Source organism: Dasypus novemcinctus, chromosome 9 (assembly GCF_030445035.2).
Source record: "Dasypus novemcinctus isolate mDasNov1 chromosome 9, mDasNov1.1.hap2, whole genome shotgun sequence".
Lineage (NCBI taxonomy): Eukaryota > Metazoa > Chordata > Mammalia > Cingulata > Dasypodidae > Dasypus > Dasypus novemcinctus.
The window spans coordinates 95,015,167-95,041,605 of record NC_080681.1 but is presented as its reverse complement, the minus strand read 5'-3'; the positions used below and the strand labels follow the sequence as shown (position 1 = coordinate 95,041,605).

General features: G+C 47.5%; 1 protein-coding gene and 1 pseudogene across 1 annotated transcript in view; one reads left to right on the top strand and one right to left on the bottom strand.

Moving 5' to 3' along the window:
• Window positions 1–26,439, bottom strand: part of NT5C1A (5'-nucleotidase, cytosolic IA) — a 31,396-nt gene continuing 4,957 nt past the window's right edge. The window contains exons 2-6 of the mRNA XM_058303828.2: window positions 20,053–20,220; window positions 19,499–19,628; window positions 12,597–12,719; window positions 10,464–10,648; window positions 1–7,969 (exon numbers count right to left, since the gene is read on the bottom strand). Of these exons, the coding sequence (XP_058159811.1) occupies window positions 7,604–7,969; window positions 10,464–10,648; window positions 12,597–12,719; window positions 19,499–19,628; window positions 20,053–20,220 (972 nt within the window). The 3' untranslated portion in view covers window positions 1–7,603. The remainder of the gene's footprint in view (window positions 7,970–10,463; window positions 10,649–12,596; window positions 12,720–19,498; window positions 19,629–20,052; window positions 20,221–26,439) is intronic.
• On the top strand, window positions 14,220–16,308 carry LOC105745408 (cullin-2 pseudogene; annotated as a pseudogene).

The window sequence follows — 26,439 nt, the reverse complement described above, 5'->3', positions numbered from 1 at the left end:
TTTATTAAAAACTTCTTCTATTTATGTGAATGGCTTTGAAGAAACAGAAACCTGTGCTGTAAAATCAAAGTCTAGGACAAGCAAGAAGAGTGAGAGGAATCCACGCTGACAAGCAGGTAGCACCCTTTATCATGTGGCTTGGGTGAATGCTGCCCCAAGTCGGAAAGAACTAGAGCTGTGCGGAGTGCTAATGGCAGGCCAGCAGGAGGGGTAGCCAAAGCTGGCGGCAGGGGGAGCAGTCATAGCCCCAGGCATAGATGAAGAAGCACATACTCCAGGTGTTGAAGGAGGCACTTAAGGGATTTACCATTAAAAGCAACCCAGAGAAGTTAGGTTATGAGGAAGTCTGGGGCAGCCCAGGTTTGCAAAAAATAGAGATATAATAAAACAAATGTTATAAAATAGGGCTTCTGACAGGTAAAGATACAAGCACATTATTTATGTGTAGCAATTTCAACTTTTATCCTTGTTCTAAAATTGGGGATATTGAGATGCTTTTAAGTAGAAACCAGAAGTTAAAGTTCTGTGTGCTATTAAGTTAATAAAGAAGTTCGTATGTACACAGTTTAAAACACACAAGGGCTGAACTAGGTCACTGCTAAGGTCTCTTAAAGATCCCCAAATCTATGAATCTGAGCATAACATCTCCAGACTTAGTTACTCAGGTCTAAAATACCCAGTATACTGTGCCTGGGCCAGAGGTTGCAAACTAGAGACTCGAGGGCCAGATTTAGCCTATAGGTGTATTTTATTTGGCCTGCACAGTGTTTTCTAAATTTGAAACAGTTGCCAACATTTAAAAATCCAGACTTCCAGCCTCTCTTGAAAAATGGGGTGGAATATCTGGCAATCCCACCCACATTCCCACATAGCAGCAGCCATATCAAACAAAGGGCACGTGTTCTCTATTTCACTGAAGACTCTGCCTGGCCCTTGGGGTCTGTGACCCCTGGCCCAGGGACCAGTCTCGTGACCTGAATGATTCTCTACCTGGGGGCGGCTACAGGTCTAGCCTCGAGGCTTTGGCCCTAATATCACCGCAGACCCACCATAACCTGTTGGCACATGAAGTTGCATTTGCCCTCAGGCCAGGAGTGTGGGAGCCAAGGACTCCAGTCTACAGAGCTTTGGTTTGCCACTTGGCGAAGAGGAGCAACTGGAAAGTTTCCAGCCATATTTCACTTTCACAAATTGACTCTCAGAGGCCTCTGAGGAGTAGCCCACCAGGGAGATACTTCCCAATCCAGGCCAAAGGTAAGTCATTTCTGGGCCAGACTAGAATACTCAAGCAGAGGAGGGAATCTCAGCCTAGACTGGGCTGGGCCAGTGGGGCAAGGAGGAAAGCAGCCTTCCTAGCTGTGGGCACGAGATGACCAGGGCAGCTGTGTACAGTTGGCAGACTTTGCAGGTGCCTGGGAGGTATTATTTACAGTTGGTATGAATGGCTCTCTCTAGATTTGTACAGTGCACAATCTGCCCAACAGTACATGTTGGGCCTTGGGACTGTCAGGGGGAGGTAAGAAATAGGTAGAGATGGTAAGGCTGGTGCAGCCAAGTGGGGTGTCTGGGCACAGATTCCACCACTTCCTTCCTAGTGCTGCAAGGGTTGGGGGTGTAGGCAAAGGGGTGGGAGCCAAGCCCCTTGTTGCCCAAGGCTGGAAGCTGGAGAGAAAGGAAGACAAGGGCTCCTGGTCTCAGAGCCCCTCACTCCACACTGCCTATGTGCAAATGCCCATGAGATGATGAGAACAGCCAGAACTAGTCCCCAGAAGCAGGGCTAGTGATCAGTATGTGGGTAACAGAAGCCTCAGTTTGCAGAGGTAACCATCCCGTACATACGAATACTTATGTGTATAGACACACACGCAGAGCCCTCAGCAGAGACACATGACCTTTACACACACACACATAAACAAAAACACACACAGTCTAGTTGTGCACACTCATGTGTGCATCTATATACACGATCACAGTGGTTATCCGCGAGAACAATCAGCTAGTCAGGTACATTTAGCAAATGTTTCCAGAGCACCTAAAGACCTTTTCGGCTGGCTAGAGCTACCAGGAGGAAGCTCCCAAGTAGCCTGGAAGGACAGAACAGTGAGCGAGTGAATACAAGCAGCAGCTGCCTGCTGGCCTGCAGTACCACCTACTGGCGGGAGGGATTTAGTACTTCGCTTCAAGCCGGTAAAATCTAGGGCACTGCCTTTCAGGCACCCTTTCCAAGGAAACTGCCAACCACAGGACGCCGTTCTCCTGCCTCCTCGTGTGTTCTGCCTGAATGAGGTGAGACTCCAGAACCCTCAAAGTTGCACCAGAGCATCAGGGAATGAACATTCAGGACCCATGTACCTCTGGGAAAGCGATACCCATAACCGGTAGAGATGGCAAAATAGGTTTCATCTTTCATGCCAGTTCCAACCCAATGCAAGAGCCTGCCTAGAACACTGGGTTGAGACAGATTCTGAGTCCCAGTCTGGACTTAGCGGAGAAGAGTACCATGATGGAGCAGCGACATTAGCGGAGGATAGGAGCGGTGGCTTCCACAACTGCCATTCTTGCAGTGGATCCTGAAATCTGTCTAAATCTCTAAATTTGCAGATTCCTAGATGTTTCCTGATCCACAATTCCATCATGAGGGATGGGTGTTTGTTGCCCATACCCTCATACCACAAGGAAACTGCCATTCCAACTTTACTGAAGTTTTATCTTTTGCTTGATGAGTAACTTCTCAACCAGCTAAAACCTTTGCTGGGACCCTCGCCATGAATAACTTGTTCTTGCTTCCACAGAAAGCATAAGGATGACTTATTAGATCTGAGCTGCTGGAGTCAACACAGAGCACTTGACTTTACCCAAAACTTATATTTAGGTAAGGCTCATCCGTCCATCAGCACTCACCATCTTCACGAGAGTTGCCATGTGGACAATGAGGAGTAGAGAACAAGGCCACCCTGGAAGCAGATGCTGGACAGCCAGCTTGGCACATCCCTAGCCAAAGGTCCTGCTCCTACCCATCAGCTTGGGAGGGCACGGTCAAGTCAAAGTCATGCATCCACAAAACTGCACATTACAACAGGTCACGGGTAAAACTTGCTATCTTAAATCCTCAAATGTCAAGGGTCTGCCAAGTTTAACGTAGAGGTACTCAGCTAGTGCCTGTGGTTCCCTGCAGCCCTAATGGTGCCCACAGATGGGCGTAGAGCCCCCATGCCCTGCCTCTGCCCCCAGATACTTAGGTAGATGTGACCTGGTCCATCCACTGAAGAGTGGGCAGAGGATGTTTGCCTTATTCCACGGGTCAGTAGACTTTTTCTGTTAAGGGCCAGATATTACCTTTGGCTTTGCAGTCTCCCTTGCACCACCTCAGCTCTGACGTTGTCATGTGAAAGCAGCCATAGACAATATGTAAACAAATGGACATGGCTCTGCTCCAAAAAAACTTCCTTTACAAAACCAGGCAATGGGCCAGATTTGGTCCACAGGTCTACAATTTGCCACTCTGCATTAGCCTGATATGAGGGTCTTTGAACTGGGTTCCACAGAACTTGGGGTTGTTTGGGGGTATTTCAGGGGTTCTGCCAATGTTTGGCTCTAATTTAAATTATGATTAGCTTTTTAGGAAATAACAACAACATACCCACTCAAATGTATCATAGCACCTGGTACCTCGTACAAAGGAAGTAGGTACTCAAACCACTGAGCTATACCTGCTCCTCATAGCATCCTCCCCACCGAGATGGCACCCTCGTCTGTTTGCTCATTGTTCACACTCACTGTTTTGTTATGTTTTTGCTTGTTGTTAAGAAGCACTGGGAACTAAACCTGGGACCTCTCATGTGGAAGGCAGGCGCTCAACTTCTTGAGCCACATCCACTCCCTGCTTGTTTTTGTTTTTGCCCATTGTCTGCTCATTGTCTTGGTCATTGTCTTTGCTTGATGTCTGCTCATTGTTTTTGCTTGACATCTGTTCATTGTTTGTTTGTCTTCTTTATGAGGCACCAGGAACTGAACCCAGGACCTCCCATGTGGGAGGCAGGCACTTAATGCTTAAGCCACATCTGCTCCCCTCCCCAAAGCATTTTAACATGCAGATGAATGTGTTAACTGACACTAATGGATAACTCCTTTGGTGAAGACCTCAGAATGAAGCCTCTCTTGCCACCTCTATGCATATGCGTGCACACTATGCCATAATGGTTAAGGGCCTGGTTCCCACCATCAGAAGACATAGCTGTGAGTTCCAGCAGTGCCACTAGCTGTGCGCCTTTGGACAAGTTCTTTACCTCTCTGAACCAGCTTGGCCAGAACCCCTTTTGCTGAGTCATGGGAAGATAAGAGGATTCACAGTGGAAGGGCCAGGGCAGCTGGGGCCACAGAGGGGCACTAAGGGCTTAGAGGGCAGCACTATTTACCAACTGTTATGGCAGTATTTCAAGATTTTAATAATCCATTTGGCTGTACTGGTGCATCCCAGTTGAATATCAGCCCTATCATTTGTTGTTATACCAGATCCATCTTGGATTTGCGTTTCTCACTGGTTTCGGCTTCTTCTGGCATATTGTTACATCCTCACCACTCTGATTGGGCTCTCAGGAAGGGGAGGCAGTTTTGCAATGATCTTAGCAGTCTCAGCACTCAGTAACAGGACTTCCGTGTTTCTGTGAAGTGGCGGTATCCATTGGGTCTGGGACTTTGTTGGCAAGCATTTCCTGGGACCAGTGTTCTGCAGAGCTTTCAGGTACAGGGGTGCAGCGTTTCCGGAGCTGTGGCCTCTCCTCCCCTCTGCTGCAGTCCATGCTTGGGCCTGGGGCATTTTGATTTGCCTGGTGATACTGTAAGATGCCGCTCACCCAGGGTGCCCCTCCCCACCTGGAGCAGTCAGAAGGCTGGTCTGCTGCTGCCTAAGCCTGTCCCCAGGACTCCTGGTCTTTTAGTCCAGCCACTGAAAGCTTTTCCCCAAGCCTGAGATGCTCGTTTACGGTTTCAATAACAGAATTTGGACCGTTAGTGTCTCTTCATGGCCCAGAGCCATCTCCATCTATTAAGGGTACTCCAGTGAAACCCATGGCTTTTACTGTACCTTATCTCTCTGCTTCCAGTGTCATATTTTCCTGCTTCCTGAGAGTCCTGTGAGGATCACTGGTATTCATCACTAGGCCCCAGGGGTGGCACTTCAGGATCCCAGAGTCCCTGGGGTCTGTCTTAATTAGGTGACATCTGGTGCTGCCCTTACAAACCATGCGTCCACCTGCTCACGCATTCTAATACCATTTGCCATGGTTATGAGCCTTGGCTGTGCCCAGCCTTGCAGACTTCTTAAGGCCTTGGACTCTGAGACTTGGAGGCTCATCCAAGGTGGTGATTCATACCCTGAGTAGCCACTGTGACATCTGGCCAAGATCAAAGGTGACTCTGGGGCAGAGCTCCCTCTCTCGCTTGCCTTTTGTTTCCTGTTCTTTGGTCTCACAGTATCTCTTCTTGGGCTTGGAGCTTGAAACCAGGCAGAGACCTCCCCTTTAGCCAGAAGAATCCTGACTGTGGGATGGAAAGGACCTTGTGCAAAGACATCTTCATCACATGCCCTTCTGAACACAAAAATGCGGATGTCCCCTGATAAGGCGGTCATCAGTGTCCCCTGATAAGGCGGTCATCTCGGCATCTGCCACAGCCGCTCAGCACAGCCTTGCCCATCCTCCCCAGCACCAGCCTCCAAAGCTTGCAGCAAAAGTCTAGTCCAGGGCTTCTCTGCTGGCCACAACAGTTGCGCATTTCAAGAACCATCTCTGTCTTCTCACTTTTTCTCCTACTTGGCTTCTTTCTGTAACTATGTTCTGCCCCACACTGCCCAGCACCTGTGCTCGTCCAGACGCCGGGCTGAGTCCCCAGAGGGACAGAGGTCAGGTCCCAGGTTGCCCGTCACGCCCTCCTCCTGCCCCCATGACGGTTCCGACTCTCCACACACCTCTAGGCTCCTGCCCCCCCTCCGATGATACCTTTGGTTTTCTTCACCAAGTCGCTTCCAGCTAGAATTCCTTCCGGGAGCCAGACACTCAGTCCCACACAGGGAGTCTGCCCACGCCGTCCCGTGGCCCAGCCGCGGGGGCTTCCATCTTGCCTCCAGAGACAGCCAGGGCGGCCCGTGGGGAGGAGGCTGCCTCAGCAAGCAGCGAGAGTTGGCATCCAGCAGTGGTGAAGAGGCAGCTGCCGGGGCTCCCGCAAGGGTGGAGGAGGCACTGGGGCATCTCGGGGAGGGGTCCTGGAATCCCCTCCATAGACTGGCTTTCCATAGGCTAGCTCCAATTGTGGAGCGGCAGAATTTTGCTAATGCACAGTTCAACTCCTTCCAGTCTCTACCGCTTGTCTCAGACCTGCCCACTGCACACTTGAGCGCCGACTGGGCACCTTTCCACTTCACCCGGGGCAGGACAACCCAAGGCTGTGACTCAGCCTGAGCTGCCTCCTACTTCAGCCACTGAGCTTTCTTTCTCTGCCTTTGGAGTCACAAGAGTCGACAGACACGCCACCACTTTCCCCACTGGCAGATCTGCTTTACAGCCTAGCAGGAGGCAATAATTGAAGGGAGGTAGGGGGTTGGCAGGGAGGACCAGCTGCACTCTGGCTACAAGGAAAAGCAAAGGAAGCCACCGGAGAAGTGGGCAGCCACTAAATCTCCTCCCGGTAAGAGGCTGCAGTGCCCCCTGCTGGCTGAAGGCGCTTTTGCATGCCACTTAAATGGACTCTCCTCTTTCCTTTCCTCAAACCTTACACCTGGCAGCTGGCTACTGATGACCCAGATCAGAGAAACACCGGAAGCCAAAAGTACAAATTATTGTCCAGTGGTTTCCAAACGTTTAAGATTATAGACAGGGATGCTGTGGACGACTGTGCACTCTGCCCATTTGAAAAAGGCCGCTGGACTGAGGGATGAATGGGGGCTGAAATCCAGCCCAAAACCTGCTAACCAATCTGTGTACCCTCACCTGAGTCTAGGTCAGCCTAGAGGAAGGGCAGTCTCCTATAGTTCACCTAGAGGGAGAATCCTTTTGTAGTTTGCACGAAGGTGCAATATATACCAGCAGCAGCTTCTTTTAAAGAGGACGATCATAAAACCAAGCTGCTACGGTTCAAGGAGAGTTTGAAAACCTCCAAAAAAACCCTACAAACGAGCACCTAAAAAACATGGGAAACTGAGGCCCATGAAGGGGAGGTACTTTCTCAAAGTCATGCGGTTAATGCCAGGACAGAGCTTAGAAGGCAGATCTGCTCTCTCTCAAAGCAGGGTTCTCTGCACTGCAGTGAGCTAGTTTTTACCCCAAGTCCCTTTTGACATATAGCTTTTCTGATCATCCCCTGCTCCATCCCACCAACTTCTCTGCACAGTCTTATTTTCCTAGCCAGGATCATGGCACAGTGTTTGCTCAAAAGAAGGACTGGTGAGAACGCCAGCCCTGCCTGCATCACTTCCTCCATGTACCCCAATCCCAGGGATGAGGACAGACATGCAGAGGGGCAGAGCAGGTGGGGTCCATTAGTCGGGGTGCCGGAGGATGGCAGGCAACTGGACCGGGTGCACCATGGCTTGGTAAAGCTGCCAGCTCAGCTACTGGGCAGATGGGGTCTGCTTTGTAGGTACAGCCTTCCGGGGGGTCTGTGCCACGCCGTAAGGAACATGAGCAGCCACCGTGCCCATCTCCTGAGCTCCGGCTACATGGAACATCTGGTCATCAAAGAAGATATGTGGGCGGATCTTCTCAAGGAGGGGGCCCTTGGGTGCTCCAGCTAGGAACAGAGCCTCATCTGTCTCCAGGCCCCAGCTACGCAGGGTCTTGAGAGCTCGGGCCCCAGAACTGGCTGCACTGCGTGCCGTCACCAAGTAGGTTCGGATTGGGCACTCCAGTCGCAGGCCCTTAGAGTAGAACTTCTTCTGCAGCCTACCCAGCGCCTCCAGAAAGCCTTTCAGAGGACCCTAAGAAAAGGCAAAGGAACACTGTCAGTTCCTCTCCTCCCCATTTACTCCCCCCACCCCCCAGCTGGGCCTCCTCCCTACAGCATTAGGCTGTGTAGGATGGGAAAGCTCCTCAGGCTCCCTAAATCTCTTTTTGCTGTGCCTGCCTGGGCCAACGTGGGCCTCAATGTCAGTCTGGGTGTCTGTATTATTGAAATTGGGGCTATTGTAATTCGGGCAGTCTGTGTCCAGATAACTGCATCAGGGTAACCGTAAGCATGTATGTCCATCTGTGTGCCCACCAGGTACATGGCTGTCTGCCCTGTAGCTCTGTAAGTGTGGCTATCTATGTCTGTTGGTAGGAAGCATATTAAAAATATTTAGCGAGGCAGCGGACTTGGCCCAGTGGTTAGGGCGTCTGTCTACCACATGAGAGGTCCAACGTTCAAACCCCGGTCTCCGTGACCCATGTGGAGCTAGCCCATGCACAGTGCTGATGTGCGCAAGGAGTGCTGTGCCGCATAGGGGAGCCCCACGTGCAAGTGCACCCCGTAAGGAGAGCTGCCCAGTGCAAAAGAAAGTGCAGCTTGTCCAGGAATGGCACCACCCACACGGAGAGCTGACGCAACAAGATGACACAACAAAAAGAAACACAGATTCCTGTGCCGCTGACAACAACAGAAGCGGACAATGAAGACGCAGCAAATAGACACAGAGAACAGACAATCGGGGTGGGGCGCGGGAAGGGGAAAGAAATAAATAAATCTTAAAAAAAAAAATTTAGCAATGATGGCATGGGTAACCTCAATCAGAGTGGATTCTAGCTGTCAGTACCTCGGACAGATGGGCCAATGTGTAATTGCTGAATATCCACGCTGCCCACCAGGCACATGGGTGTCTCGTGTGTCGTGCTCTAGCTCCCTAGGGTCAGGAAAAGGAATTATTCTCCTCAGTGCCCAGAACAATGAAGCTTAAGGAGAACTTGTGAATAAAGAACCAGATGATAATGAAGAAGAAAACTCCAGTAGCAGCTAGAAATAAGGAATAGTGGGTTTCTGATATTGGAGACTGTAGCAGTTTGATATTATTGATGAATTCCAAAAAGAAATATTGGATTATGTTTGTAAACTGATCTTTTCCTCTGGGCATATTAGATTATATTGGATTCAGAGGTTTACTCGATTAAGTAATTATGGAAACCTCTTGTGCCAGTAGGGCATTGAGTCCCGACCCTTTGGTGGGTTGGGATTCACAGATAAAAGGCATAGCAAAGGACAGAGTTTGGGGTTTTTTGACGTTGGAGTTTTGATGTTGGAGGTTGATGCTGAAACCTTAAGCTGGAGTCCCGGGAAGTAAGCTCACAGAGGAAAGAGAAGCAAGCCTCAGGAAGAAGCAAGCCCTGGGAAGAAAGGAACCTTGAACCCAAAGAGAAGCAAGACCCTGGAAGGGAGGAACCCAGGAAGCCTGAACCCTCGCAGCCATTGGCAGCCATCTTGCTCCAACACATGGTAATAGACTTTGGTGAGGGAAGTAACTTATGCTTTATGGCCTGGTATCTGTAAACTCCTACCCCAAATAAATACCCTTTATAAAAACCAACCCATTTCTGGTATTTTGCATCGGCACCCCTTTGGCTGACTAATACAGAGACCCCTCTCACATGCTGGGTGATCAGGAGCAAGTCGGTAATTCCCATCTAGTGAGAAAACGAACTTGCCCTGGACTGCCAAAGCTTTCAGAGGGACCCAAAGAGTACAGATGTGAAATGATACTCAGAAGTCTCAACTAAAGCCTTGGGACCTTCTGAGTTCCTCAGAGAGGGGTTCTGGGATTATTGAGTACACAGATTTTTGTTAAAAGTGCAAACAGGAGCTGCCAGGTGGGCTGGAGAATCCCAACAGCTCCAATGCCAGGGAATTCACACCAAGCTCCAGGGCATATTCTGTGCCCAGGGAGACTGAGCAATTTGAGGGTAAGTGAAGTTTCCTGAGCCCCCTGGTCAAGGGGTGGGTGGCAGGAGACCGGGGCTCTGGTGTGGCTTAAAGCTGATACTCTGCCCTTTGAGAGTTCCCAGGCTGATGCCAGTTCAGTTCTTCCTTTCCAGGGAGGGGAAGAGGAGCCTCCTGTGGGGATAGGAGCTTACTTAGAGGGGTGGGAGGTCTCAGAGAGGGGGCAGAGTCACAGAAAGGGGGTGAGAGCTCCGGAGAGAGGATGGGGACATCAGAGAGAGAGGATAGGACTTTCTGAGAGGGGAGGCAGTTTCAAAGAGGGGACAAAGATCTCAGAAAGGGAGTGACAGGGTATTAAAGCTTCAAAGAGGGAACAGGGCTTCAGAGAGAGGACTGGGGGCTTGAAGAAGGGATGGAGTCCTGTAGAGGGAAGCCAGGGCCTGAGTGAGAAGGACGAGGGCTGGAGGCGCGGGAGGGGGGACCTGGCTGGATTCTGGCTGAGCCTGGGGTTTGGCTCAGGCTGGGGGTTCAGGCCAAGGGCAGATTCTGGGGACCGAGTGGAGCACCTGGGCCAAAGGCTTGTTCTCATGGGCCTTCTCATGCTCGAAGAATCTGTCCAGCCCGTGGGCCTTGACGATGCGCTCTGACTCGTCCGAGAAGAGCACGGCGTCCCCATCGAAGGCTACACGCAGCTGGCTCTGGGACACAGTCACATCTCTGCTGGGGCTGAAGATGGTGGCGGCTGCAATCCCTGGGCAGAGACAGGCACGAGTTGGCTGGCCCCAGGCGCGGGGCTTTCTCTCAGGCTATCCTTGCTCCCACCTGCCTCTCCCAGGACTCAGGCAAGGCTAATGAGAGCTAATATTCAAAATATTTTCAAACTAGTGGGGCATGGGCACTGACCAATAAGAATGGACACTGGTTGTAGCACTGAACAGGACTCTGAGGGCTTTGGGCTATGCCAGGGCTACCCCTTTGTGCAGAGGTCTGGAAGGGGTCCAGGGTAGCAGGAAGACAATGAGGGCTCAGAGAAGGCGCTATTTACCAACCAGGATGGAGAGATTTCAAAACTTTAACACTTGGGAGGCTATGATAGTGTGGACCAGTGGAACATCACTCCTGGCTGGAAGGGTCCCCCAGGCCACTGCTCTCCTGCCAGGGATTCCTCCTAGCCCCACTGTGTAGACCTACAGGGGGGCTGGGGAAGGAGTCTCCACCTCTTCCGCACTATTGATTCTGGCAAGTCGCTCACTGGTGAATGGGAAATGAAGGACCTTTTCAACTCTGTGTGGGGCTGAGACCCCAGACTGCAGTCTAGAGTGGGGTGCACAAGGGCACCCTCAGTCTACTGTCACAGTGGCACCCAGGCATGCCCTACTCAGGGCAGCCTGATGTTGAGGGTTCCTTGAGACAACCTGGGTGGCCATGGCACATAGCCTTGTGTCTGACTGTGTGGATAGACCCTCTGCCTCCTCTGGGTTTCTCCAGAGGTCAAGGACGCATGTCAGGAACCAAGGTTCCAGGCTGCCCTACACAATGGAGAGCCAGTGCTAGGAGGCTAGAGACCCGAGCCCCTGGCTGCATCCTTTCCCTATTCTCCATCTCTCTAAAGGTCACTTTGGCCCTGCTCTTTGGTAAACTAGGATCGCAAGGGCACTGGACTTAGGCAGAACTTTGGGGGCCTGAGCATACCTGTCTCCCAGGTCCTCTGCTAGCCTGAGGATACACTAAGAAGGACCAGGCCCTGGCATCAGGCCAGGTACCCGCTCAGCTCTGCCAAGGCTGGAGCCAAGACGAACCAAAACTGCCCCCACCTGGAGCAGGGCCTCCCCCCTCTCCTGCCAGATCACAGACACCGAGGTATATATACATACACAACAGGGCTAAGACCCCACCCAGAGGGGGTGACATGTGTCTGGGGAAATGGCTCCTGGCTCCTGGTTAAAAAAAGTGTCTTGGGAGTTCCCAAGCAGCTCAGGGGAGTGAGGCATCAGCAGGTGAGAGGCCAGGCTTCATTCAGAAGCCAGCATGGGAGAGGAAGAGAGGAGTGACTCCAGCAATGGCAACTGGTGTTCAGCCTGAGGAGGCTTCTCGGGCAGCCGGGCAGTCCTCCTTCCTCCGGGGCCTGTTTTCTTCCCTGTGCCTCAGGCACACACACCCGGTTGGGAGGACGGAGGCTCTGGATACCACCCAGTTCTGCCTCTTGAAAGAGACACATGGAGGGGGAGTCTCTCTGTCAGGACTTGCAGCTGGGTCTCCCCACCTCGCTGAAGCGCTGGCCAGCTGCAGACGCTGGCCATTCCCCAGGCTTCACCACTCAGGCATCCCCGGGTGCGGATCTCCTTTCCCACTGGTGCAGGGAGGCGCAGAACTGCCCGTGGTTACAGAGGAATCAGGGATGACCTGGAGGAACCTTAGAAGGGAGTGGCTGTCCATGGGAAAAGGAGGAGGCTGGGTGATACTGACGTGTAAAAGCATCTTTAACCTGATAGGGCAGGGGGTGGGAAAGTGGGGTTGTTGGGGCCTCGATCTCAGAGTTCACAGGACAGGTCACAGGCATTAAGGAGGGAGGAGCCCAGCCTCCCCTTCCAATTACCATAGCAACCCCCAGCACCTGCTCAGAGCTTCAGGACCAGCCCTCCCACCCCTGAGGCCCCTCTGCCAGAATCCCCACATTCTCCCTCCCCAGTTTGACTCACCTTCATCAATGGCTTCCTGCACTTTTTCCGCATCAGCTGACAAGTAGAGGTTGGTGTGATAGGCCTTGAGGTAGCAGATGGGGCTGTTCCCGCCGGTCATGCAGAACCTCTCAATGAACAGGTCTAGGAGGAGGAGGAGAGTGCTTGCGTGAGGCCAGGGTCAGCCATCAGGGCCTCAGAGTGGGCGCCATCTTGGTTCTGAGTGGTATGGGGGGTGGGGAAAGTGATTCTCTGTGATTTTAAGTCAGCACTCCCCCTCTCTGAAACCGTCCATCCTTTCCCCATGAATCCTGATATGATTGCCTGGCTCACAGTAATACGCTTGGTTAGAAAATCTGAGTACTGTAAGAAGTGGGTCTTCCAGCCACGACTGTGATATGGGACCCTGCTTTCTTGGCCACAGCTGATTGGATAAGGGGCAGACACCTGACTGGAGCCAGGCCCAATCAGATCATCTTTCCAGCCTGGTCTGGTCGTCAGGTAGTACCCACCAGCATAGCTACACAGGTTGTTAAAATATTATCTGGTTGGTAAATGGCTGCTGCTCTGAGCCCACGGATTTACCCCATCACTTCCTCAGCCCCCTCCAGGGTCCCCGTCCTTCCCACGATCCACAGTGGAAGGGGAAAAGGGATAATGCTTCAGGACCCTGCCCTAGCACTATAGGTGGCATCTTATTCTGATTGTTTAGGATTAAAAAAATGCTAATCAGCCTCTCTTGGTTGCTTAGAATGAGGATTTACAAATGTGTAAATTTTGGCCATACTCAGAAAAAGCAGAGAAACCTAGTTTGGTGAACGGAACAGACTAGTTGAGAGAAGAAGAAATAAGAGTTTATGTTCCCAGAGAGAAAAAGAGCCCAGGAGAGAGTTCCAGTTCTTGGATTCAGGCTTTTGTGAGGTCCTACTCCACTTCCTGCCCTGTGGTTTTAAGAGACACTCCTGTAACCTAAGGATAAATTATTTTCTTCAGTGTATGCTAGCTCTGGAAGGTCTTACTTTTCTTTTTTAAGACTCTTCTACTTTTATTACATTTATATTGGTCACTCATTTTGTATATCATCAAATTGTCAACAGAAGGTTTTTCTACACAGATGACATTTATATCGATTCTCTTCAGTATGAATTGGCTTAGATTAGCTGAAGTAGTAAGGATGAAAAAAAGCTCTTCCACGTTAATTACAAGCATAGTGTTTCTTCATTGTGTGAGTTCTGTGGTGTATTTAAGCTTAATTACAGATGCAATCTCTTCTATATATAGAACATTTTTACTGAGTGTTGTCATATCATGTAAGATCAGAACACTGCCTGATGGCTTTCCCATATATGCCTTTTATAGGGTTTTCCTCCAGTTTGAGGTCTCTCGTGTTGTCTAAGGTTACAAAAATAAGCTATATTTGTTAAGAAGCTATTGGGATTCTTTTAAAGCTCGAGTGATATGGAGAACTGTTTGATAGAAATACCATTTGTGGAGTACTTAGAGTTCTGCTGGTCAAATCTTACAGGGACAAAAAGCGTTATACCTTGATTTCCCAAATAACAATGCCTCTACAGACCTCATTTCCTTTGAGCCTGACCTTCCTTGGCATGTTCTGGAAATAATCCAGCATACTACTTGATTTCAACACTAAACTTGCACAATGTCTTTGAAACCAAGAGTAGTAGATTTTGATGAAACATGGAACAAACTTTTAACAACAAAGCTGTTGTCATGTTGGAATACATTGAAAGAGTAACATGGAACGATCGCTTCTCAGATATCTATGCTTTATGTGTGGCCTATCTGTAACCCCTTGGAGAAAGACTTTATACAGACACTAAAATTATTTTGGAAAATCATGTTTAGCATTTGCACAAGAAAGTTCTGGAGGCTGAAGAACAAGTATTCATTATATCATAGGTATTGGGAAAAAAATAGCAAAGGTGCAGACTATATGCACTGCTTATATAGATATCTCAACACACAGTTCATTAAAAAGAATAAATTGACAGAAGCTGACCTTCAGTATGGCTGTGGTGATATAGATATGAAATGAACCACTTATGGAAATGAGAACTAGCACTGGATATGTGGAGGAAATTGATGGTTGAACCACTCCAGATCATCCTTATTCAAATGTTGCTCCAAGAAGTAAAAAATGATTGTGATGGAGAAGACCCAAACCAGAAAGTAATCCATGAGTTTATTAACTCCTTTGTTCATTTGAACTGTATAAGAAAAAATTTCCCTTCAAGTTTTATCAGGAAATCTTTGATTCTCCTTTTCTAACTGAAACAGGAGAGTATTACAAGCAAGAAACGTCAAACTTACTACAAGAATCAAACTATGAGCAATTTATGGAAAAGGTTCTAGGAAGGTTAAAAGATGAAGAAATTGATGTCAAAAATACTTATATCCAAGTTCATATACTAAAAAAAGTGATTTGTGAATGTCAGCAAAGAATGGTAGCAGACCACGTACCATTCTTACATGCAGAATGCCATAATATCATTTGACAGGAGAAAAAAATGATGCCAACACTATTTGTGGAGTCAGTTTTGGAATCCATGGTAAATTTTTTTTCAATTTATCAACACTGTTTTGAATGGTGATCAGCACCTTATGAGTGCATTGGATAAGGCCCTTACATCAGTAGTAAGAACCCGTCTGTTTGAAACCACCTGAACAGCTTGCTGAGTACTGTGACAGCTTACTAAAGAATTCAGCAAAAGGGATGACTGAGAATGAAGTAGAAGACAAACTCACGAGCTTCATTACTGGTTTCAAATATATTGACAAGAAGGACGTTTTTCAAAAGTTCTGCGCAAGAACACTGGCAAACGTTCAAATCCTGGGTTAAGTATGTCTAGGGATTCTGAAGAAGCCATGATCAATAAATTAAAGTAAGCTTGTTGTTATGAGTTTACTAGCAAGCTACATCAGATGTACACAGATAAGAGTATCAGTGATGATCTCAAAAATAAGTTCAACATTTTTATCAAAAATCAAGCCACAATAATAGAATTAGTTTTCAAATATCTGTTCTACAGGCTGGTGCATGGCCTCTTACTCAGGCTCCTTCATCTACATTTGCAATTCCCAAGCAATTGGAAAAAAGTGTACAGATGTTTGAGTTATTTTACAGCCAGCATTACAGTGGAAGGACACTTACATGATTACATTATCTTTGTACAGGTGAAGTAAAAATTAACTACTTGGGCAAACCATATGTAGCCATAGTCACGACATACCAAATGGCGGGTCTTCGTGCCTTTAACAACAGTGAAACTGTCAGCTATAAAGAGCTTCAAGACAGCACCCATATGAATGAAAAGGAACTGACAAAAACAATCAAATCATTACTTGATGTGAAAATGATTAACCATGATTCAGAAAAGGAAGATACCGATACAGAATCTTCATTTTCATTGAATATGAACTTCAGCAACAAGAGAACAAAATTTAAAACTACAACATCAGTGCAGAAAGACATGCCATGAAAATGGAGCAAACTAGAAGTGCTATAGATGAGAACCAGAAAATGTACCTCCAAGCTGCTTTAGCTCGTATTATGAAAGCACAAAAAGTGCTTTGGCATAATGCCCTTATTCAAGAGGCGATTAGTCAGCCAAGGGCTAGGTTTCATCCAAGTATCAGCATGATAAAGAAGGGTATTGAAGTTCTGATAGACAAACAGTACATCGAATGCAGCCAAGCATCAGCGGATGAATAATTATGTAGCATGATGCTGTCCTCCAAGTGTGGGTGTAAGAAGATCGTTGTCATCACCATTTGGTGTGTTCCTATGGGGAAAAGCAGGACTGTGCTGCCATAACTCGGCTATTTGGCAGCCCCTGTTTTTCTGTTGTTTATAACATCACCATTGCCACATAATTAGCATCAAAGAAAATTTCTCTAGATAATTTCAAGCTCATGTCATTATGACATTTCTTAAAACTTGATTAAAAGAATGAGTGAAGTATTGCTGAAATGTGGAAATTTGGTTGGGTACCATGCTTTTTCTTCCCCTCACATTTGCAGTTGATGTGTGTGTGTTTAGCGTATCTTAAAGGACATAAAAATTTTAAAAACCCTAAGTATTATAATATGACAGATAACCTAATAATTGTATATACATTAAAATGACAAACATTTTATTGCTGCTTGTCAAATAAAAAATAAATAAATTTAAAGTTTCCCTATTCACACAAAGACATTCATACAATTTCTCTCAAGTGTGAATCCTCTCATGTTATCTAAGGCCAGAATGAGTGAAAGCTTTCACACATAGAACACACATATGTGGTTTACCCTCATTGTGAATACTCTCATGTCACCGAAGAGCAGAACAATGAGTGGGGGCTTTATGGCATAAGTGACAGTCATAGGGTTTCTCTCCAATGTGAGAAAAATGGGTTTTCCAACATGGGTGACATTCATAGGGTTTCTCTCCAGTGTGAGTTCTCTCATGGCCTTTAAGATGAGAACATGTGTTTAAGACTTTCCCACATATGGTTTCTTCCCATTGAGAGGTCTCTCATGTCACCTAACATTAGAATGAGTGAAGGCTTTCCCACATAGATGACATTGATCTGGTTTCTCTCCAGTGTGAATTCTCTCATGTAGGGTAAAGGTAGAATGATGAAGACTGTATTAGTCAGGGTTCTATAAGGAAACAGAACCAACAGGAGATATCTGTAAATAGTATGAAATTTTGTAAAATTGTCTCACATGACTGTGGGGCTGCACATGTCCAAATTCCATAGGGCAGGCTGCAAGTCAGGGACTACAATGAAGGTCCTCAGTGAGTTCCCCAGGAGACACTGGCTGCCTGAGGTAGAGGTGGGAATTCTCTTCCTGAATCCTGAAATCACTTCTTTTAAGACCTTCAACTGACTGGATAAGACATCACTCATTGCTGAAGGCAATCTCCTCAGCTGACTGTAGACATAATCAGCAATAGATACAATCAACTCACTGATGATTAAAGTACATGAAATGCCTTTGTATTATTACAATTAGCCCAGTGCTTGCTTGACCACACAACTGGGCACCATTACCTGGAAAAGTAGACACATTAGCCTACACATCACAAAGGCTTTCTCATAAAGATGAAATTTATATAGTTTGTTTCCAGTGTGAATTCTCTCATGTTGCCTAAGGATAGAACAATATGTGAAGGCTTTCCCACATCAACATATTCACGAATTTCTTTTCTTTATGAGTTTTGTTATGTGCTCTAAGATGAGAACGTTTGCCAAAAGGTTTCCCACATAGATGACATTCATATGGTTTCTTTCCCATGTTGGATCCATTGTATCATCTAATGCCAGAAATTTGAATAAAGGCTTTACCACTTACATGATATTCATATGATTTACTTCTAGTATAAACTTGTTTACCTTGAGTAAAAGATGTCTGCTCACTGAGGGCTTTTCCAAATAGTTTGCTGAAAGAGGGTTTCTTTCCCTTGCAAATTAACACATGTTGAGAGACAGTGGATCTGTGTGAGAATTCTTCTGGCAAATCATTACATTTAAAGAGATTCTTTATGTGAGATCTCAATGATATCATGGCAGATGCATCTTTGCTGTAGATATTTCGTATGGTTGTCATTTCTTGTTTTCTTATGACCACTTTCTCTGACTGAACTCTGGCTTTGGAGGAATCCTATTCCTTTTCCCCACAGTTCCTCAAATTGTTCCAATTGGGAAAAGTACATCTACTTTGCAGTCCTGAAATCCCACTGAAACCAGATGATTGATGATCTCTGGCATCACACCTCTGAACAGCTTACTCTGTGATGTGCCCAGGATAGACCACTCTTCTTGGGGGAAGTCTATAGCTACATCTTTAAAGAGCACTGACTCTTCAAACAGATACTTGTGCTTCCGTGGTTTCACTGTCAATAGCTCAGCTGACAATTGTCTTCCTCTGCATTCTCATTATAACCAGAAAACTGGTATTCAAGCACACTGGGGGTAACCCCTTCCAATCAGCAGGAAGCTTCAACTGAAATCTGGAGAGGACCATGCTCTTCCAGGGCCAAAAGTAAGAAGGTCTTCACCACTTGTGGATTTAGCCCAACTTGTCCAGGAACCATGGGCACTGGCTCCCTGGCTGGGTCCCAGGGAAATTTCCTGGGAGGTCTGAGGCCACAGGAGGGGATGCCTCAAGGCCATGGGTGCACAGGGTAGGAAGCTTCAGGCTCTGTTTAGTGTAACCTCCCCAGCCCTCTAGATGAATCGCTGAGATTGTGTTCAGATTAATCAAGCCCCAGTAAAGTGTACTCCTTAGCAGAGTCAACCCTGAAGATTCAGAAAGAAGAATCACCCAAAAGAGGAGAGGAGCAGGGCGGTCTCTTCATGCCCAGAACTCCTCTGTCCACATCAACCCTGAGAGCTGGACTTTTCTCCCCACCTCCTCCCATCTGAGCAAGGGCTATGTTACTCTCAATCAAGAGTTTGTACTAAGACACAAAACCCCTTCACTATGACAACTGCATCTGCTACTACCACCAGCCATGTGAGGCCTGTTAGCCCCATTAGAGATAGAGAAACTGAGGCATAGAGGAAGTAAGTGTCCTTCTCATCCACACGGAGTGAAGCCTGTGTGGTGGTGTGCTGGGGCCAGCGTACACTGGTTCTCAACAGCCAACAGTTAAACATTCAGGATTTTTTCAAGCCAGTTAGGTGTTCAATGGTAAGAAGTTTGGAATCAGTTGTGGTAGGAATATATTTATATATTTATGTGTGTGTGTGTATATATATATATATTTTGTTTGTTTGTTTGTTTTGTAGGGCTTGTTTACCCACACCCCACTGGGTCTGGGGTTCTGGTCAGTAAACTTCACCCTGTAAGGTTGTGACCCCATTACTGGGGGTCTGGTAGGGGTGTCCCATGGCCAAACCTCTCATGCTCACCATAGTGGTTGATACTGTTGATGAGACGGACACCCACTTGAGCATGGTTGTTGGTCACAAGGACGACGTCAAAAATGTCTTCGCTTTCAGGGTATAGCTCCCGCAACTGCCTGTTCACAGCCTCCAGAGCCTGAATGGGAGAGGATACACTCCAGCTAAGACTTGCAGAGATAATACGTGGAATTGACAGCCAGGCCTGGGTAAACTGAGATCCAATGGGGACCAGCACCTGGAATGGGTGGTTAGCTTGGGCTATCAAGGGAGAGAGGGGAGGCCCGGCTTAGGATGAGCTCAGTGGATATAGACTGCCTTCTCATAAGGCCATTCTCCACTTGCCAAGCGGATTACCGGGCATGGAGCTGTGTTAGTTCAGAGAATGAAATGGCCCCTTCTTCCCACAAAGGTATGTCCCTTAACCTAGTAATTCACTGCGGAGTTGTGTTTGCCTGGGGCAGGGAGAGAGGGCCCTCTCTTACTCAAACATCCATGAGAGTCCCTTTTTCTAATCCCCACAAAAAATGCAGGGCAGGTTCACAGAGGAAGCACCCCCTCACCTTCACGAAGGGGAAGGCTGGCCCGGGGCTGAAGGGCTCATTCTCGTGTTCTAGCTGGTAGCGCACATACTCCTCCACGCCCTGCTCCATGTAGATCCGCTGCTCCTCATCCATGCGGAACAAGGCTCGGGAGGACACGGCAATAGTGACAGCATTCTGAGGCTTGGGCTGCAGAGGCACAAAAGGAAGGGCTGTCACTCAGACCTTTCCTAGGTAGGCACTCATGGGCAGGTCCCTCCAGGTACTGGAGACAGAAGACCCAGGCTCAGTCCCTCCTCCAAAAAAGACTCAGCCTTGGGCAGGGGCAGACCTGGGTTAGAAACCCCTTTGGGCAGGACCCAGCTGGGGACTAGGGCAGAGGATGGTTTTTATGGGTTGAATTGTGTCCCCGAAAAAGACATGTTCAAATGCTAACTCCCAGTCCTGCAAGTGTGACCTTATTTGGAAATTAGGTCTTTGAAGATGTGATTAGTTAAAACGAGGCCAAATTGGATTACGGTGAGCCCTAATACAATATGAATTATGTCTTTATAAGAAGAAATCTGGACACAGACACAGACAGACATGGGTGAGAAGTCTATGTGCAGATGGAGAAGAAAGAGATTACAGTGATGTATCTACAAGCCAAGGAATGCCAAGGATTACTGGAAAACACAAGAAACTAGAAAAGGCAAGGAAAGATTTCTCCCCCACAAGTTTCAGAGGAAGCATGGCCCTGCTGAAACCTTGATTTCAGACTTTTAGCCCCCAAACTGTGATACAATAAATTGTCTGTTGTTTCAAGCCACCCAGTTTGCCATAATTTGCTAAGGCACCCCTAGGAAACTCAGATAATGATTCCCCACCCAGGATCACAATCTGATGGAAGAAGGATCATGCCCTTGATGAGTTTCCAATCTAGTTGGTAGACCACCTGGACATAACAGAAAAATGAATACAATGAATACAACAAAAGTTTGACTGACGCTCAAGATGGTCTTCAGATGGTTTCCATTATAAAATGAGGGCTAGATGCCTTCAGGAAGAAATAGGGCCCAGAAACATCACAAATTATTTAAGAAAAATTATCTCCAGCCTAGAGCTCTCCAGAGCTCCAGACTTCTATATCTAACTGCCACAGTTGACAAACTCAACATGTCAAAGCTGAACTCCCACCACCTTCTCTTACCTCCCAAACCTGGCCCCCTTCCTGGTTTCTTCATCTCAATGCTCAACACCACCATCCAAGCCAGAAGCCTGGAAGGCATCCTCAGCTCTTCCTGCTTCCTCAACTCCCTTTCCCTCATCAATTAATCTCCAAAACCTGTCAACTCTTCTGAAACCTATCCGTTTCTTTCTCTCTCTACTCCCATAGTCTAGTCCATCATCATCTCTCACCCACCCCCAATCTGTCCTCCATACTTCTGTCAAGGAATTTTTCTAAAATTTAGATGTGATCATGGCTTGCCTCTGCTTCAACACTTCAGTGGTACCCACTCTTCTCAGAATAAGGCCAGGAGCCTTTAGAATGAAGTAAGGGCCCTTTGCAAATACCTCTCTCTCTCCTCTCATTTTCCAATTCCCCAGCTTTGCTCATTCTGGCCTTTTTGTGTTTCTGAGTACACACCTTCTTCTCTTTCTCTGAGCCTTTGCACATGGTATGCCCACTGCCTGATATACTCTCCCTGACTATCCAGATAATTTCTACTCAACCTTCGGGCCTCAAACTAGATGTTACCTCTAGGAAGTCTTCCTGCACCCTTACTCTGGGTTTGACACCTCTTCTATAGAGTTCCTTCTCAGTAAAATTTAACCCTGGATTATAATTGCTTATTTAATTATTTCTCTTTCTAGACAGAGTTCTAGGGAGATAGCAAGAACCATGCATAAGTTCTGAAAGAGCAGGAACCGTGTCTATCTTGTGCCTAGAATATATAAGCTAAGTAAATTATTTAATGAATGCCTCTGAACTTTTATGTAGCATATTTCAATGAGAAACAATATTCTCAAGGACATTAATTTAACATGAACTAGAAATGCCTATGAAGTGCGCTAATCTGGATTGCTTGATATATCGTATGTGCTCAGAGAATATTATTTTGGTTGATTCAGATTTGAAAACATCTTACTGCTTCTTTGTGCTAGGCACCTGGGCTCTGGTTGGCAGTGGTCTTGGTGGAGACTTGGTTCCTGCACTCAGAGCTCACAGGTTAGTTAAATGAGAAAGACAGGTAAACAGAACGGGACTGAAATGAGTGTTGGAACAGAGACAAAAGCAAAGTCTGGGTGACAGGGGTTCAGAGGAAATCACCACTGGAGAGGAGACATTTGAGTGGAGCCTTAAGGGGAGGGTGGAAAAAGGTGTGAAGTGTGAACATGCAAAGTGCGTTCACAAAAATGAGCCCGGGGTATCTGGGAGGGGGTGTAGACGAACCCAGAAGGGAGGTAGGGGCCAAATAGAAGAGGGCTTTCTCTCAGGACCCAGGAGGGTCTCAGAGCCCTTTCTCTGCCTCCTCTGGAATGGGGAAAAGGAGTGCCACCACAGACAGCAGCTGGATCCTCTGTAGTCCCTGGAGAGGATCAAGATGTGGGTGCTCCAGGGACTCACAGACACCCAGAGCCCACCATATCTCTGAGACATGAGCAGTCCTGGGATCATGTATTCCCACTTTACAGGGGAGGAACAAAAGGCTCAAATTGGGAGGAAGATTCCTAAGTGGATCTCGCATTCTGCACCCACCCACCTCATCTCCCCTTATAGTTCTGTGGATCATATGCTTAACCCCATTGCTCCTGGGTCAAGCTTGCGTTCCATTCGGTTGACAACATTGAGTCGTCACCATATGTCAGGCACTGTGCTGAGGACACAGCAGGGAACAATACAGGTAGGGTCCCTGCCCCCCATGGAGCTCATGGTCTATCCCCCAGGCAGAGATGTAGGACTGGTGCCATCCTTTTAGAACAGTGCTGTCCAATAGAAGTTTCCATGATGGTGGAAACGTCCTTTAATCTGCACCAGCTACACTAATCTGCACTAGCTACATGGAGTACTTGGAAAGTGGCTAGTGAAACTGAGGAACTGAATTTTTAAATTGTATTTAATTTGAATTAATTTAAATTTAAATAGCCACATGCGGCTAGTGGCTACCATATTGGACAGTGCAGTTTTTTAGAACCTCAAAATAGAAATGGAAAATGATAGAGTCCCCCAAGCTCCTGTGGTGAACTTCAGCTTGCATTTGACTTTAAACTCCAACCAAGATGGTGCATGTGGCCAGCAGGGTCAGTGTAAGGCAGTTGTGGGACAGCTTCCTCTCCTTAAAGGCTCAGACCAAATACATCACCCAGGTGCCAACCGACACCATGTGTCTGTGTGTCCTTGGCCTTCAAGGAAAAAAGATAAAGTTAAAAGCCCTAAAGAAAAGGGGTAATAGAGGGCTGGCCAAGGGTGGTAAGGGGATGGGGGAGGCCCATTCTTATAAAACCAGGAAGTCTTCTACCTTTGGCTCTTGCAAGAAAAACATCCTGGCTGCTTTGCCCCAGAAGTCTATTTCCCTCTTTTACAGATGGGTAAATATGCTCAGAGAGGGGAAGAGTATTACGTTAAGTAACACAGCAAAGTCAAGGCAGAGCCAATGTGAGATCCCAAATCTCTGGTCTCTAGCCTGGGTTCTGTCCACACAGGAGCCTACCTGATGTGCCTTCCTCACTGGCCCCCAGAAGATCCCAACCCCTACTACTTCAGCTACTTCCCTGGGGCACCCCTCAGTCCTCCCTATGATGCCTGACACACAGGGGGCCTCTAGGACCCTGTTCCAGCTCCAAAGCCTGATGGTCAGTTTTGATTGGTTTGTGTCCATGCTGTACTAATTGTTAAAAATTTGAGATTGAAGTGATGAATGCACAACTCTGATTATACCATATACCATTGATTGTATCTTTGGATGGATTGTATGCTTTATGACTATGTATCAATAAAACTGACTTTTAAAAAAAGAATTTGAACACACCCCTGACATTTCTATTGAGCACTTATGGGTACCACACACAGTACCAAGCACATTAAGTGGATTAGTTCATCTACATCTCACAACAACACAACGAGGTAGGTATTATTAGTTCCTCCCATTTTACAGATAGGGAAACTGAGGCTGAGGGAGGTCAAATGACTTGCCCAAGGTAATACTGTCAATAAATAGTAGAGATAGGACATGGCTTTAGCTTCCATATGATCTTTCCAGATTTGGGAGAAACCAGGTATGCTTTATTATCTCCCTAGGTCTATCTTCCCACAGAGGAAACTGTGAGGGCACCAGGCAAAATTCTAGGGAGACCCTGGAAACTTAGAAGAGGAAGGCACCACATTTTCAGGCTGAAGCTTCTAAGGCCAATGGCCCCTTGCCCCTCAGGCTGGAGGTCCAAGGGCAAGACCCTGTCTTCCAACTCAGACTGCTCCCACACAGTACCACTGAGGCAGAATCTAAGGGCCCAGAAGGCAGGAGCAGCTGTCAGAAATATGGACCCCAGTTGGGACAGATGAGCGGCCTGGCCAGGCTCCTGTGGAGCTAAAGGAGCAGGTGAAAGGGGCTGGGGACTGGGGAGGAAGGAACTAGTGAGCCATGGTTGGATGTGCTCAGGAGACTTCCCACAGGGTGTAAGCTGGGGCCAAGGTCAGCAGGAAGTGCTTCACCCAGACCAGATGCAAAGTGAGGCTTAACAGATAAGCGTCCTGAAGAGTCGAGATTGCAAGACAGTGTGGTCCTGGCCAGATGGGGGAGAAGCCAGGGCTCCTAGCACTTGGAGACCCTCCTTGGCTGCAGAGGGAGGCCACCCCATCTCACGATGCCCCTAGGATGTATCTAGGCACAGCTTCTCCTGAAATCAGATCCCAGGCTGGGGGTTAGGTCAGGACGCCCCCCATCCCAGACCGGGAGCTCTCTGCCTTCTGGGGGGGTGGGGCTACAGGACTGGGCTGGGCTGACCAGGACTGGGTGGAGGGTGATGGAGGGCAGCCCAGACTTTCAGCCAGCCTAAGGCGCTCCCGTTTAGGCCAACAGGACTCTGACTGTTGGGCCCAGGATAGAAACATAGCCGAAACCTGTTATTTCTAGAAAGAAGAGGGTTGTTGGAGAAGGGGCCAGAAGAGCTCTGGACTGAGAAAGTCCTCTGACCCCAAGAGGTATGAGGCCCTCTGTTCGGCCCTCAGGGGTTAAATATTTTACTCAGGGTCCTGGGAATGAGGCCTAAAGCCCCCAAAATAGCCTATGGGAAGAAGGGCTACTACAGGAAGGAGTAGGGGCTGAGAAGCCTCTGCCTCTGCCTCTGTGAACTGTGAAGGTCAGGGACTGACTGAGGGGTCACAACCGACCCCTGGGTCTGAGCTCTCTGCTCCTCAGTGCTTGGAAGGCACTGATTCTCAAACCCATCCCCTCCTCTCCATCCCCCAGCCATGGCATTCCTCTAGCGTCCTCCTCACTAAGGGACCAGCCTTCTCACTGGTTTGCCTGTTGCCAGCCTCGACTTCTCCAATCCGTCTACCACACTGCCCCAGGGTGATCTTTCTAAAATGAAAACGGGACTAAGTCAATTCCCAGCTGAAAAAAAACAACTCCTGCAATAGCTCCATCATATATTTTTTAAGTAGCATGACCTTTTTTTCCCCAAATGAATGTAGAGTAGAACCCTGACATGTAAACCAGATATTAACATATTTTCTTGGAATAAGTTTATTTTACAAATTCAAAAGTATTACATGTACATGAATGTATTTATTATGAAACAAGCCATTGAAAATAATACAGCTATTTGGATTATGACAAATTTGGAACAGGGGTTTAGGGTGGCAGTTGCAGACTTAAGCTTCAGTATCTAGTCAGTATGTTTCTGTTTTTGGTTGCTAATTATTGGAAAGTCCTGATTCACAACAATAGGTGGTCGTAAATAGTAACGGTCTTTTTTTTTCTCCCAATATTACAGGTCTTGCAATTTCAGATACTCTTCTATGAAATAGACCACAGGCAAAGTTTTATTCTGAGGTTTGCTCAAAAATAATCAATCTGCAGCACTAGTTAATGTGTTGATGGCTTCCAAGGGGCTAGAATGTCCACACAAAATCACAGATTTTTAATGGTTTAAAACATAGTTTGAACAAGAAAGAAAAGAAATTGGATTCACATGTGTGCAGACTGCCCCCCCCCCCAAGAAGTATGGAACTCTATGGAAACTAGTTTGAAAATTAACCCCATGGAACAAGGTCCAGGCCCCTCACCATGGCACTGACCGTGGGCTCTCCTGCAACCGTCCAACTCTTCTCCCAAAGACCCTGCATTTCTCCACTCAAGACTGAGTCTGGAACACAGACCTCACTTTCAAAGGCATCTGCTGCCTTTGCTCATGCTGCTTCGCTCC